General features: G+C 40.0%; 1 protein-coding gene across 1 annotated transcript; it reads right to left on the reverse strand.

The window, feature by feature from the left end:
- Positions 1–957: 957 nt before the first annotated feature.
- On the reverse strand, positions 958–2,443 carry LOC133912308 (uncharacterized). The gene has a single exon (XM_062354974.1). It carries the CDS (start codon positions 2,092–2,094, stop codon positions 1,258–1,260), a length of 837 nt encoding a protein of 278 aa, XP_062210958.1. The 5' UTR covers positions 2,095–2,443; the 3' UTR covers positions 958–1,257.
- Between the last annotated feature and the right edge of the window lie 11,846 nt (positions 2,444–14,289).

Genomic DNA, 14,289 nt, shown 5'->3' on the forward strand with positions numbered 1-14,289 from the left:
ATGGCTTGTTTTTCTAGGTTCGGCAAAGAAGCTTTGCTTAAGAGCCGCGCGAAACGGGACCTAGAATTTGCTACGTTTGGACCTAAAATTTGCTAAAGCAGTATGGCTTCTGGGACTGCACAACTAAAGTAAGATTTGTCTAACGGTCCTTGTAAAGGTACTAAGAGGTACAAAAATTAAATTATTACTTGAAATTGGTACCTTCTAAGTTATATTTAGTGATACCTTCTGCAACTCTTCAAGGATAGTAGCTCGTAAAGTAAACAAGCTGATACAAGATTCCAGAATACTGCCCACAGAACGAGAAATGAACTGGTTACTGCATTTCTTTTGCACCTCAAAAGCTTGTGAAAGTGACAGTGCAATTGACAAGGAAAGCACAAAAGTGGGAAAGGATCAGTGCGAGGGAGAAGAAATTCCAAGCTTGGCGTTTCTTCTTTCAGAGATATCGGGAATCTCTGGAAAGTTCACATCAAAGATTTTAGGTTGGCCATGTTGAAAGCAACACCCTAGAACGTACCTGCCGGCCCTTGGATTCGGGAGATTTTCATCCTCCGAATCCTCTGCATCCTTGTGCTTCAAAGCTCACGAACAAATTATGCAAACTCGAATAAGATATGTTAGACCCCTCAAATAAATTTTTGTTTGCGTTTCCATCTAAACTATCACGTGTGTAATTTTCAGGAGTAATTTGAGAAGCGCCGTTCATAAACAGGTACTGCTAGCTTCTGAATTCCACGGGTGATGGATCACACTTCCACGTGAGCATATAGATTACTCGCTCAAACTTCGTCAGAGTTCAAAATTTGTGGTCAAACTAAATTACGCAGAAGGCACCGGGTGTCTCAGTCCATTTTAAGTCCAAGAGACCAATGCAAGTAGAGGTAAAAAAAGGGAGTAAAAAGAACAGAGGGGAAGAGAACACGCAGATTGCTTAACCCTCCAACACAAGCAATCTTTATCCAACCACAAAAAAACCATCATTTCCATTGGACCATATAAGTAGACCATTACCGTAGCAGTAATCGCAGTACACACCATAATCCATGACTTGGATTAATCGCAATACTGATTCAACACACGCTAAGCAATTCAACTGGTTCAGGAACCGCGCAACTGAAAGCAGTTCAGTTCAGCCCATACGCAAACGTCTAGACTGATGGGCTTCGCTTGGTAATCACGTCAGTTCCAGATTATTTATGCACTAATATATGTATGATTTTTTAAGCAGGGAGGTCGATGGAGTTGTCTCTACTCTCAGATGGCGAGGACGAGGCCCGGCAGCGACTTGTGCGCGCGGTCGGCGCGGCGGCTCTGCCACAGGCACTTGGGCCCGGAAGAAGATGTCGAGGAGGGTAACGAGGACGAGGATGAGGAGGAAGAGGGGTCCTGCTTAGGAGCGGCGGCAATGGCGTTCTTGGTGGAGGTGGCGGAGAGGAGGGTGACGGTGAGGTCGGTGTTGAAGTACTCCCTGAGCTGGGTGATCACCCCATCGGGGCCGACGGTCCAGGCGTGCACCCAGTAGAGCTGGCGCACGTCGTCGGCGCCCTCGGCGATGACGGTGGAGCCGAAGGCGTCGACGGAGCGCGGGGAGAAAACGAAGTCGACGCCCTTTCCGTCGTTGTCCGCGCCGGTGAGGAGGCGCATCATGTGCTGGCGCGCTGGGGGCCCATGGAACCACCACTCGAGGTCGGGCGCCAGCAGCTCCTGCGCCCGGCGCGCGTCGCGGGCGTTGAGCGCCTCGTACAGGCGCAGCACCAGGAACCGGTTGCTCTGCTCCTCCGACTCCCCGCCGAAGGCCTCCGCTGCCAGCTCCGCCGTCTCGTGCGGGTGCGGCGCAGCCGCTCCCCGAAAGTGATGGTTAGCCAGCTCCTGCCGCGAGCCCCGCGCAGGCTCCCTGTCCCCGGTCGTGGTGTGGGGTTGAAAGAGACGACGAGACGAGGGAGCTGCCCTGCCCTGCCCTGCAACGGAAAGCACTCGATAGAGAGAACAGAGTGCAGGAGACGAGGACGACTGGACGAGGTGGAGGCTTTGGCGAGCCGCGCGGGGGTTGTTTATATAGAGGGGCACGGCAACGGCAAGCGTTGGATCCATCCTAATCAGAGGACGACGTGGCTGAAGTTCACAGCTCCAATTAAGCTGTGATCATAACTACCAAATCAAGGGAAGCGTTATCTGTTACCTCGCGCCGGAGAACACCTAGACTCAGCGACGCCAGGTCGCTAGCTCTTTTGCGGCCGCATGCGAGTTGTGTTCCTCGGCGCTTCGGACGTCATGGCGGTTTTGAGCTCGTGGGTTTTGATGGCATGGCGAGCGCGACGGGCAGGGATTGCTGCAAGGCGGCGAGAGACGCTCTTCGCACGCTGGTAACGATGCGTCAGGTTCGGGTCCGGCCTTCGCGGCCACACGGCGCAACGGGGTTCCTTCTGCCGGCGGGGATCGCATGACTAGCAGAGAGTATGATTGACATTCCATCTTTCTCAGCGACTCATCACTCTCGTGTAACCCAAGACAAAAATCTTGTTTTTCAGAAGCTTTTTGTGCTAATTACAACGACTTATCACTCTTGTATAGCCCACGACAGAAACCTTGTTTTGCAATTCCGTGTACTCGACATAACTTAGCCCTAAACCTTTCGGTTGATGACTCCTATTATACACTACGTGAAAACAAACTCAAAATGACTGGGCATAATCGACATACCTGATGGATCTAAATATCCGTCACTTTGAACGCGTCAGTGAGACTAATCATAAGTGATGACTAAAAACCTGTTATTAATAAGGTTATTGGTGACAGATTAAAATTTAACCCGTCACTAACAAATATAATAAATGACGTGTCACAGTTATAGCCCGTCACTTATGACTGATGAAAGATTTTTATATTTCTTTATATGAAAAAAAATCAAAAAATATTTTTTTTTTCACCCGAGCTAACTTAACTCAGTGCAATCAACACTTGCCATGTGTCCCTTGCTATTTTTTGAGTTGTTTTCATAATGTGTGTTTCGTGAGAATCCAACTCTTGACATACCCTCGCGTGAGTAGCAACCTTACCATCTCACCTCACGTGTATTTTGAAGGGAGTAGAATATTTTATCCTTTTAACTATTTTGCTAAAGGTCATAAGTGATATGTCATAACGGTGACCCATCACATATGACTTGTAATAAGTGACGGGTCACATTTACAATCTGTCATTAATATTTATTGTAAAATAGACACACAAAACAGTTAACCTGGAGTGCCTTCGGTTAAACAGATATAACTTTTGCATACGGATTTTAATTTCGATGTTTTTTTAACACTACGTACATCTACAGAAAAAGTTACATCTGTTTCTTCCCGACTTTGTGGGATTTTTTGAGACTAAAAGTGACTTGAAATATTGAGTTCTCGTCTTGAAAGTTTCTGCACCGTTTTCAGAATGTGCGTTTGTATGTATAGAAGGCTCTCTTACATCAAATTTGAGTAGAAATATACAATAATTTCTATTGTAGTGTTACTAAGATGAAAAAATAAGAGAAAAATAAAATAAAAATGAAAATATTTGTGAATACACTACTATAAATCAAATTGCTTTAGAAATGATATTTGCAAAGATGATGTAGTGACTAGCGTTGAAGGATCAGGACACCAGGTGATGTATGAAGAGGAGGAAAGGCATGTCAGGGAGGGTAGTTCCGGTATAGAGGGAGATGGAGTGAACCTTTCTGAGGTAGATATAGGATGTATGGATGATGATGCCAGTGGTAGTGGGGATGAAGAAGCTGCTGACAATGATGACCCGTACCAGCGATCTGGTACTTTCGTGGTGCTGAGTTGTTGGATTATTTCCTCGTTGAGTATAACACCTTATATAACTGGGGATACTACAATACCGACATCTAGATTGGACAACAGTTTCGTAACAGGAATGAGGTCATGCACTTTATTAGCAGCTATGCTGAAATGACAAGAAGAGACCAATAAGACTTATAGACTAACAATGCATCTAACACTTATGTGAAGTTTTGCTAATTAATAACAATACATATGATATAACAATTATATTGAGAATTATTGTTAGATTATTTTATAAGAGATGTATAAATGGTAAAATATAAAATACTATGAGTTAAAAGAATTTTATGAAAATTATTAAGATCTTAGTACTGCTCATGAGAAGAAAAAGCAAGTGTTGGAATAGCGTTGGATCCATCCTGATCAGAGGACGACGTGGCTGAAGTCCACAGCTCCAATTAAGCTGTGATCATAACTACCAAATCAAGGGAAGCGTTATCTGTTACCTCGCGCCGGAGAACACCTAGACTCAGCGACGCCACGTCGCTAGCCCTTTTGCGGCCGCATGCGAGTTGTGTTCCTCGGCGCTGCGGACGTCATGGTGGTTATGAGCTCGTGGGTTTTGATGGCATGGCGAGCGCGACGGGCAGGGATTGCTGCAAGGCGGCGAGAGACTCTCTTCGCACGCTGGTAGCGATGCTTCAGGTTCGGGTCCGGCCTTCGCGGCCACACGGCGCAACGGGGTTCCTTCTGCCGGCGGGGATCGCATGACTAGCAGAGAGTATGATTGACATTCCATCTTTCTCAGCGACTCATCACTCTCGTGTAACCCAAGACAAAAATCTTGTTTTTCAGAAGCTTTTTGTGCTAATTACAACGACTCATCACTCTTGTATAGCCCACGACAGAAACCTTGTTTTGAAATTCCGTGTACTCGACATAACTTAGTCCTAAACCTTTCGGTTGATGACTCCTATTATACACTACGTGAAAGAAAAGTCCAAATGACTGGTCATAATCGACGTAGCTGATGGATCTAAGTATCCGTCATTTCAAATGCGTTAGTGAGATCAAGTGAGATCAATCATAAATGATGGATAAGAATCTATTACTAATAAAATTATTTATTACATCACTAATAAATATAATAAATAACAGATCATAACTGTGACTCGTTATTTATTAACCCATCACTAATGAACGTAATAAGTGACACATCACTTATGATTGATGAAAGATTTTTATAATTTTTGACACGAAAAAAGTTAAAAAAAATACCCTCCGCGCGTAGCAACCTTACCACTCACCTCGCATGCGTTCTGAAGTGACCATGGTATTTTATCTTTTTAATCTTTTTGCTAAAGATCATAAGTGACGGGTCATATTTTCAATCCGTCACTAATATTCATTGTAAAATAGACACACAAAACAGTAGATCTGGAGTGCATTCGGTTAAACGAACATAACTTTTGCATATGGATTTCGATTTTTGACTTTTTTTTTTACTATACAGACATCTACAGAAAAAGTTATATTCGTTTCTCACCGACTTTATTGGGTTCGACGAATTTTTCAAGGTCAAAAGTGACTTGAAAGATTGAGTTGTCGCCCATAAATTTTTGCACTATTTTTAGAATGCGCATTGGTGTCTACAGAAGGCTCCCCTTACATCAAACTTGAGTAGAAATATACAATAGTGTTGCTAAGATGAGAAAAATAAGAGAAAAAATAAAATAAAAATAAAAAATATTTGTGAATACACTATTATAAATCAAATTGCTTTAGAAATGATATTTACTTTTACCATTTTACTACATATTTTATGGTTTACAAATAAATGCATATTCTACTGTTAGATACAGGAAATAGATATTGTTCGACAACTATTATATAGTTATTATTTCTAATTAATATAGTTGCTAGATTTATAATTGATACATTACGAAGGATATATTAGATATGTCACAACTACGTAAAAAATTTGAAAAGTTGATGAACTCTAATATTTCATCAAAATGATTGACTAATACTTCTAATGATTGGCTAATTAAGATTTTTTAATTTATTCTATTTATTAAATGGGTCATTAGTGACGAATTAATACTGGACTTGTCACTAGTGACTCTCTGAGATGACCCGTCACTGATAGTTAGTCATTAGCGATGGGTCCCAATTTAACCTATCATTTATGAATGAGCTAAGATGATATATTACTGATTAGTCATAAATGATAGGGCACAATTTAATCTATCACTTAACTGAGCTAGAATTATTTATTACTGATGATGAGTTATTAGTGATATATTATAACTAGGACTCATCATTTTAACATGACGAAGACAGAGATTGCCCTCAACGTGAATCGCAGCTAGTGGTCGCTGGAACCCTCGTCAATGCTCGCGCGTGTCGCCGGCTTCCGTGCTGTCGCAACCGGGCTCGCGATGCGTCGGAGGCTGCCGGAACCGAGATCACGATGCCCCGGAAGCGGCCGTAACCAGGATCACCGAGCTCGTGACGCCGCGTCATTGAGTTAACAAATAACGCTTTCCAGGATTTGGTAGTTACAATTACCGCTAGCTTAGTTGGAACTGTGGACCCTCAGCCACATCATCCTCTGATTAGGATGGATCCTAGTGAGTATAAGATTTTCCTAACTCATTAAGTAGCTGTAGCATTAAGCTACTTCTAATACTTTGTTTCTTATATAATATTTAAGAAAATAGCTAGGAAATAAAAATTTGATGTTAAGAAATAAACTTATAATAGATATATTTTTTTACTATTTTTTTAAAGTCTACCAAACTAATTTATTATCTCACAATTATCTAGAATTATTCAAATAGCTAGTTCCTTAAAGAACGAACTCTTTTACTTTCATATTTAAATTATCATTATCTTTTTATTTAAATAAACACCTAATTAATATATAAGCAATTAATTTTAGAAGTGACCTTATTGCTGTATTTTATGACTTCTTATATCTCTGTCCCTGTCATCTTTGACCGTTGCTGTCAGGGTTGAGATATCTCTAGATTTTGAGACAGGGCTGAGAAATCAGACATCGGGACTACGTGCCACGTTGGAACGACGCATGTTCACGTGGCTTGTGAGTTTCCGAAGACTATTGATTTTCCGGTTACCGTTGTCATTTGACTTAAGACCATGCAGCTACTTAAAAATTTATTCTTTATAATATTATTATAGTATTCTCTAATATTATTATTATAATTTTTATTTTATTTTTATCTCCAGCAGTTTCTTTATTTTCTAACTTTTATCACTCTTCTTCTCCAAACCAACAGTCAATATCTATAAACAGTGTTGCGGATGCTTACGGTGCAGCAACAAATTTGAAGTACCAGCTTCTCTCTCCAACACTGTAACGTTTGATACCATACCTGTTAGAGAGCTTATCCGGTCACCCGATTGGCAAATTCGAGCGACACAGTGTCTTACGAAGCACTGTATCACTGAAAAATGAACAGAGATAGCCTAAGACTGAACAGGAGTTTCGTAGTGCTATCGGATAAGTTTAAGATAAAATGTACAGTGTACATCCTATGTACCGGGTGAGTTGATTGGATGAAGAACCGTGTACAGGGTACAAAATGCGCAGAGTGCTGGAGTACGATCGGAGTACCGCAAAAATTAAAAAATAGATAATATATCGAATTGTTTCTTTTAAAAAATTATGATATTGTATTTACAAATATAGCATGGTTATTCGATACCTAATTCATCGAATACGGGTTTTTTTATACACCGTGTAAAAAAAAGAACGATTCCATGTGTTTTCAGCATCTCGTATACTGAATAAGACATTGTGTACTGTATTCATCACATGAGGTGCCGAATATGGTGCACAATAGCATATTCGACATATTATTTGCCAAATATAGCTGGTACATCACGTCACTCACATCGTGTCTTATCGCTGATTTCGGTGCAGGTTGTGACATGTGGGGGTTCTTGTGCTACTTTTGGTGTCGAATAAAATGAGGTCGCTGACTTCAGTTGAGAAGCGGTCGCTGACTTCAGTTGAGAAGCAGCAACCTAGAGGAGGGTGAATAGGGCACGAATCAAAACCTAAACTAACTACCGATTTCTAGAACAAAGAGCAACCTTAGCCTAGAATGTATAAAAGCAACTAGACGACCTAGCAAGCTAGAATGATAACCATAAACATGCAAGCATATAGAACATAAGTAAAATGTGGAATTGAAACTTACATGAAGGAAATGCTAGAAGCAAAATACGGAATGTAACAAGAGTAGGGTAAGAGGACACCAAGTTTTTCCCGAGGTATCGAAGAGTTGACACTCTCCACTAATCTTCGTTGGAGCATAGACACAAGGATGTCGCTCCTCCTTGAGTTACCAAGACTCAAATGCTCACTAGTGATTGTCACTTCTCCATCTTCGGATTGGCGGACATCAAACCAAATACCCGAGCTTCTCCGGGCTCCCACAAAACCTCCAAGAGTTCATCGAGAACACCTCCAATCTCCACGACCGGTTAGGTGTTGCTAACCACAAAGAGTAACAATCTAACTAGTTCACTTGATTCCTATCAAGTCTAAAACAACAGTTAGATGCACACTCACTACTCTTGAAGTACTAATAAAGTCCTTAATCTTCAATTAAGAACTTGCAAATCACCTCAAGTGCTCTCCCTTACCTCTAGATGATACATACTATGTATGAATGCTTCTTGGTTGCAAGAGAGACGAATGAAACCAAGTGAGGGGGTATATATAGGCTAAAGGTCTAAATCCAGCCGTTGCCCAACCGCTCACTTTTTCTGTGAACACTGGATTGTCCGATGCACACGTCTCTGTTAACACCGGACAATTCGGTGAGTTAACTTCTTTCATACGTTGATTTGACAGTTGTCAGTAGCTGTTGCAAAATGCTTTGGTGTTCTTCAACATACCGGATAGTCCGGTGAGTTATAATCTATTTCCTCCGAAAATACCAAGTTTTTATTAAATAGTCCAGTGAGGACTCATTTAAGTCACCGAACAATCTGGTCAGTTTAACTCCAATTTTTTTCAGAAAAATAGTCCTTCTGTTAAATATTTCGGTGTATGAGTCATTCAGATCACCGGACAATCCGATGCATGTAACTTCAAATTTCTCTGAAAAATGACTTTTCTGTTAAATGCTCCGGTGCAGAATTCCTTGAATCACCGGACAATCCGGTGAGTTCATTTGAAATCTTCATAGAGAAGAAAAATAGCCCGTGAGAATAATCCTTCTCACACCGGACAATCCGGTGAGAACAATCTTCCTGGAACTCGTCTAAGACTTTGAGTTCTAACTTCTCAACTTCTCACCCATAGATTTCTTTGAGCTACCTAGTTCTAGATTTTCACAAGTGTGCATCCAACTGTGTCTAGACTCAACTAGGTTAAGCTACAACACTTAGCCCCCTTTATAAGACGGTCAAAAGGCAAAAATGAGACTTAGATCTACTTAAGTGTCCCTATCACCTTGTGACACTTAGAACTAGAAGATTTTTAATCTTGACGCAGATGTCCTTTGATCAACCAATAGAATTCCTTGAGAGACCAAGAAAAACTATTCAATCATTGTGAACTAAAGAATTTTGATTCCCTTCAAAACATACACATTAGTCACAATGATACGGTTGTCATTAATCACCGAAACACTTACCGATTACCTAGTAGCATAGATGCTACAGTAGCACGAGAAGAGAAGGGAGCAACAATATGAGTAGAGGAATTGCAACAAGAGAGGAGCAACGCGAGAAAAGAAGAGAGCAACACCGCGAGTAGAAGAGGAGCAGCCGGAGAAGAGCAATGCGAGGAGCAGCAGTGTGAGTTGAACACTTTGAGAGCGCTCCTTTTCCTTCATGTAAGTAATTAGATTACTTATTTAACTAATACTTAGATTAGTAATATTAAGTAGAGTAAGTATAAGGTATAATTTGTTCAGCTAAATTTATTTAATTATATAAGTTGATAAATTAGAGTATTTAGATTATTTTCTTAGTTATTCAATAAATAATAATAATTATTTTAAATATTTATTAAATATTTAATAGCAATAGTTGTATATTAATACTTAGTTAATGTTTATTAAATATTTTAATTCAATTTTAAATATTAATTATTTTATTTGAATTCAATATTGATGAGTTAATAAGTATCGTTAATTACTTAAATATTTGGCATTGTTAAGTGATGTAATATTTAATTTGCATTTTTAATCTACTTATTATTTATCGAGATGCGTAATTAATTATGTATCGTAAATACATATAAGTAGTTATTTTATTACATGTACGTTTGTTTAGCAGATACGGTATAACTATTCATATTTATTATGGAGAATATCCTGCTATTTTGCATGAGAGGCTTATAACAATTTAGGACTGTCAGCATATAGAGAGTACGATTGAGCTACCTATTGACCTAGATGATCTGAAATCACATGTTATGAGCTTTTTACGTGTGAACCAGCAGTCTCAGCGGATCAATTCCAACGAGTCTTTCAAACTAGTACTTTTTGTAATCGACTCTATAACTTCTTCAATAAACGCTGGTTCTTCGTTCAAGTTTTGAATGACTTTCTAGTCAGATCGTTCCTGCGTTTCGGATATTCAGTCTCATTCAAAGCTTTAGACAAGGGTGCTATTGAGATATTGGGCCCTTATGGTCCGTTGTACTAGAGAGTATGCGATAATGGCTTATTCCAAATAGCTCAATCATTGTTCATATGTTGTTCAAGATAAGAAGGAACAACGCATGAGCTTTGTACTCACGCAAGGCATTGGAGGAGAACTTTGAAATGAGGGTGTACGTAAGCATCGTGTCATAATTGGTGAAAGATGATGTAGTGACTAGCGTTGAAGGATCAGGATAGCAGGTGATGCATTAAGAGGAGGAAGAGCATGTCGGAGAGGGCAGTTCCAGTATAGAGGGAGATGGAGTGGACCTTTTTGAGGTAGATGCAGAATGCATGGATGATGAAGCCAGTGGTTGTGGGGATGAAGAAGCTGCTGACAATGATGACCCGTGCCAATGATCTGGTACTTTCGTGGTGCTGAGCTATTGGATTGTGTCCTCGTTGAGTATAACACCTTATCTAACTGGGGATACCAGAATACCGACATCCAGGTCGGACAATAGTTTCATAACAGGAATGAGGTCATGCACTTTATTAGCAGCTATGCTAATGACAAGAAGGGACCAATAATACCTATGTACTAACAATGCATCTAACTCTTATGTGTGGTTTTGGTAATTTAATAACAATACATATGGAATAACAATTATATTGAGAATTTTTATTAGGTTATTTCATAGGAGATGCATAAATGATGAAGCATAAAATGCCATGAGTTGAAAGAATTGCATGAAAGTCATTGAGATCTTAGTGATGCTCATAAGAAGAAGCAGTTTGAAGAATGAACGCTAAGTTATTTATGGAGATCAAATAACTAAAGATGTGACATTATCAATAGAGTTTTATAGACTAACTCGTGTGCTATGTGCTTGCAAATGAGTGGAGTTAGGTTCCATACGAAGAATGACAATAAGCATGAAGGCTAAGTTACTTATTGAGATCAAGTAACTTAAGGTATAAGTTATCAATTACGTTGAGTGGACTAACCCATGTGCTTTGTGCTTGAGAGTGAGTTGGGGTTATGATCCATAAGAAGTCATAAGTTGAATTATAATCCAATATGCCAAGAGTGAAAAACAAAGATTGGACTCCATATTTGATAAAGTGACTTCATTGAAGACGTCAGATACATAGTTATTTTTTATGGCAAAGACTCGGCTGTGATGGACCATTCGGTGATGAAGGGTAATCAAATGGCTTGGCGTCACAGGAACAAGGCAGTGGTGAAGAGTGAGTGAAGGCTTTGCGCTAATACCGTGTGAGGTCATGTGAAGCTATGAGCGATTAACATCAATCACATGAAGAATTGAAAAAAGATGGAGTGAAGATGATACAAAAGTTGGCAATCCTTTAAGTTTGAAGGAAATAAGCGGTACTTGAAGGTATTCAATGGCTCAAAGTGGTTGAAATGAGTTTTATCTTTGAATTCAAATATAGATTTGCCGCACTATTAAGAGAGATGCAATGTAGAGCTATTTGCTGTGTCTCAGTGCTCAAGAGTTTCTAACCAAACTAAAATGAGATTTTGCTTTAGGGGTTCAGTGCGAAAAATGTGTAAGTGTTCGAATCGGGTTTTTAGAGTGCTCCTATTTTTGATCCTATGTGTTTGAGGTCATGGTTTCTAGTGGGATATGTAGCCCTCTAAATAAGCTTTCCGTAAAGTCCAAAATCATCAACATCAGATGTCGGGATCAAAAGTTATCGCTTTTTTAAGGGCTTGCTGTGCTGAACTCGAAAGCTCCAGGTTAACTCGAAAGTTCCGGGTTGTCCAAAAGTTCCGTGTTAAATCCAGGTTGGGGTTCTCAGTTTTGGTTTGAAGTTTCAATCCGGAAGTTTCGGGTTGAACTCGAAAGTTCTAGATTCTTTGGCCAGTTTGGTGGTTCCGAACTTCATTCGGATGGGGTCTCGCATGGGTCTAACTTGTGCAACCCAACAATTCTGGGTCAAACTCGGAAGTTTCAGGTTGAGCCAGAAAACTCTCTAACGACTAGTTTTTAGGGGTTGAGTATAAATAACCCCTCATCCCTTTTGAGGGGGCTGCTTCCTGGGGCACAAAAGAAAAATATTATAGAGTCAAAAGAACTCCTTCCCACTCTAACCTAGTGTGAGATTTGAGAAGAGAAGTGAGTTAGGTTGAGAGATTGGAATATTGAGTGCAAGTGAGCTCTATTCTTGAGCACTCGAGTCATCAGTAAAAAGTTTATCATCACGTTTGTTACTCTTAGAGCGTGAAGCTCCTAAGCGGCTAGGCATCGCCGGTGAGCATCCAAGATAGTGGTGTGCTACGGGAAGTTTGTGAAGGCTTCAATTTTTCCTTCGAAAGGGAACAAATCAAGAGTGGAAACCTAAGCTCAAGTGTGACCGAACCCTGTGGGAAAAAGGGTTGAGAGAGACCCAGCTCTAGAGTGACCGAGTCCCACAACGGAGCCATAGGAACCTCTAGAGAAGGTGTCCAAACTTTGGAAAATAAATCTTGCATCTCCTTTCTTGTTTTCTAGTTCTTGAGTTCTTGCTTTCCATTTGTCTATATTTGCTCGATCTATTTGTTCATATGAAATTATTTGTAGGTTCTCCATAGATCTACTTTGAATTATAATTTGGAACTCACGACTTCATTTGGTCTGAGCTACAACTCATTAGGCGTACTTTAATTTCAGTTTCATACTCTTTCTTTGTCTGAACTTAGAAGTTTTAGATTGAACCCGGAACTTCCTTTGAATAGTAATTCCAGAATAAGTCATGTCTGTTAAGAGGTCATCAACAGAAATATTTGATTCTCTCTTTTGAATTTTTGATGAAATCATTGCCAAAAGGGAGAGAGTTGTTCATTCGTGAGAATTTTTTGTTTTTTCACAATGGGAAAGAGGTTTTCCATGTTGGAAATTTTTCTTGATTTTTTATTTCACTTTGTGTTTGATTTTAAAATCAAATTATGTCTATTAAGAGGTTGCAAATGTTCACATGAGGGTTGCCAATATTTTCATCAAGGGGGAGATTGTGAGATCACGTAATGAAAAATTGGTCTGAATAATGAAATTGGCATAGCAAAGTGATTTAGCATAATGACATTAGGTAATGTTCACAAGTTGCTAAGATGCTACTTAGATATGCTTATGCTCTGGTGTTAGGGTGTTGGTTTTGCTTGGTGTTTGTGTTGTGTTGCGTGAACTGATCTTGAGTCAACTCGGGAAGGACTTCTCCTCGTACTAGTTTGTTGTTTGATTTATGTACAAGTGTTGCTCGAAGACGGACGTGATCAATGATGGATTGGTGAATTAAGTTCAAGGAGGAACTAATGTTTGACGACTAGATTCAGAAGGAACTGAGGTTGTAGTGATCGAGAATGTCATTTATGACGTTCGGACTAGAGAATAGTATACATGAAGATAAGGTTGCAGGTGTGCGACTATTTGTGTTACGGGAGTGCAGACGAGCGCGAGGCCGTGGACAACCAGATAATGTGTTCGAATGGTGGAGTTGTTCGAGTACTTGGCCAGGTTAGGCTGCGGTCTGACAGGTTGGAAAGTCCAATCCTATAAAGAATCAAGTTAGAGTCGGAGTCGGACTCATGCATGAGTTGGATTCGATTATGTGTGAACATGTTTTGGTATGGTTTGTATCCAAGTAGGATACAAACATGTTGCTTTCAAGCTAAGGATGGTTTGGAGGGCTATATATTGAGAGTGTCTCGGTCAGGGTAAGGAGTAACAAGAACAAGAACATACTCAGAGAACTTAGACATTAATCTAGGGAGTAGATTTGTCTAGGGTTTGGGGTTTCATGGAAATCCTTGTTGGATACTTTCGCGATGCATCTTATAAACTCATGTATGCAATGAAAATCAAGTTCCAAAA

This window comes from Phragmites australis, chromosome 3 (genome assembly GCF_958298935.1).
Source record: "Phragmites australis chromosome 3, lpPhrAust1.1, whole genome shotgun sequence".
Lineage (NCBI taxonomy): Eukaryota > Viridiplantae > Streptophyta > Magnoliopsida > Poales > Poaceae > Phragmites > Phragmites australis.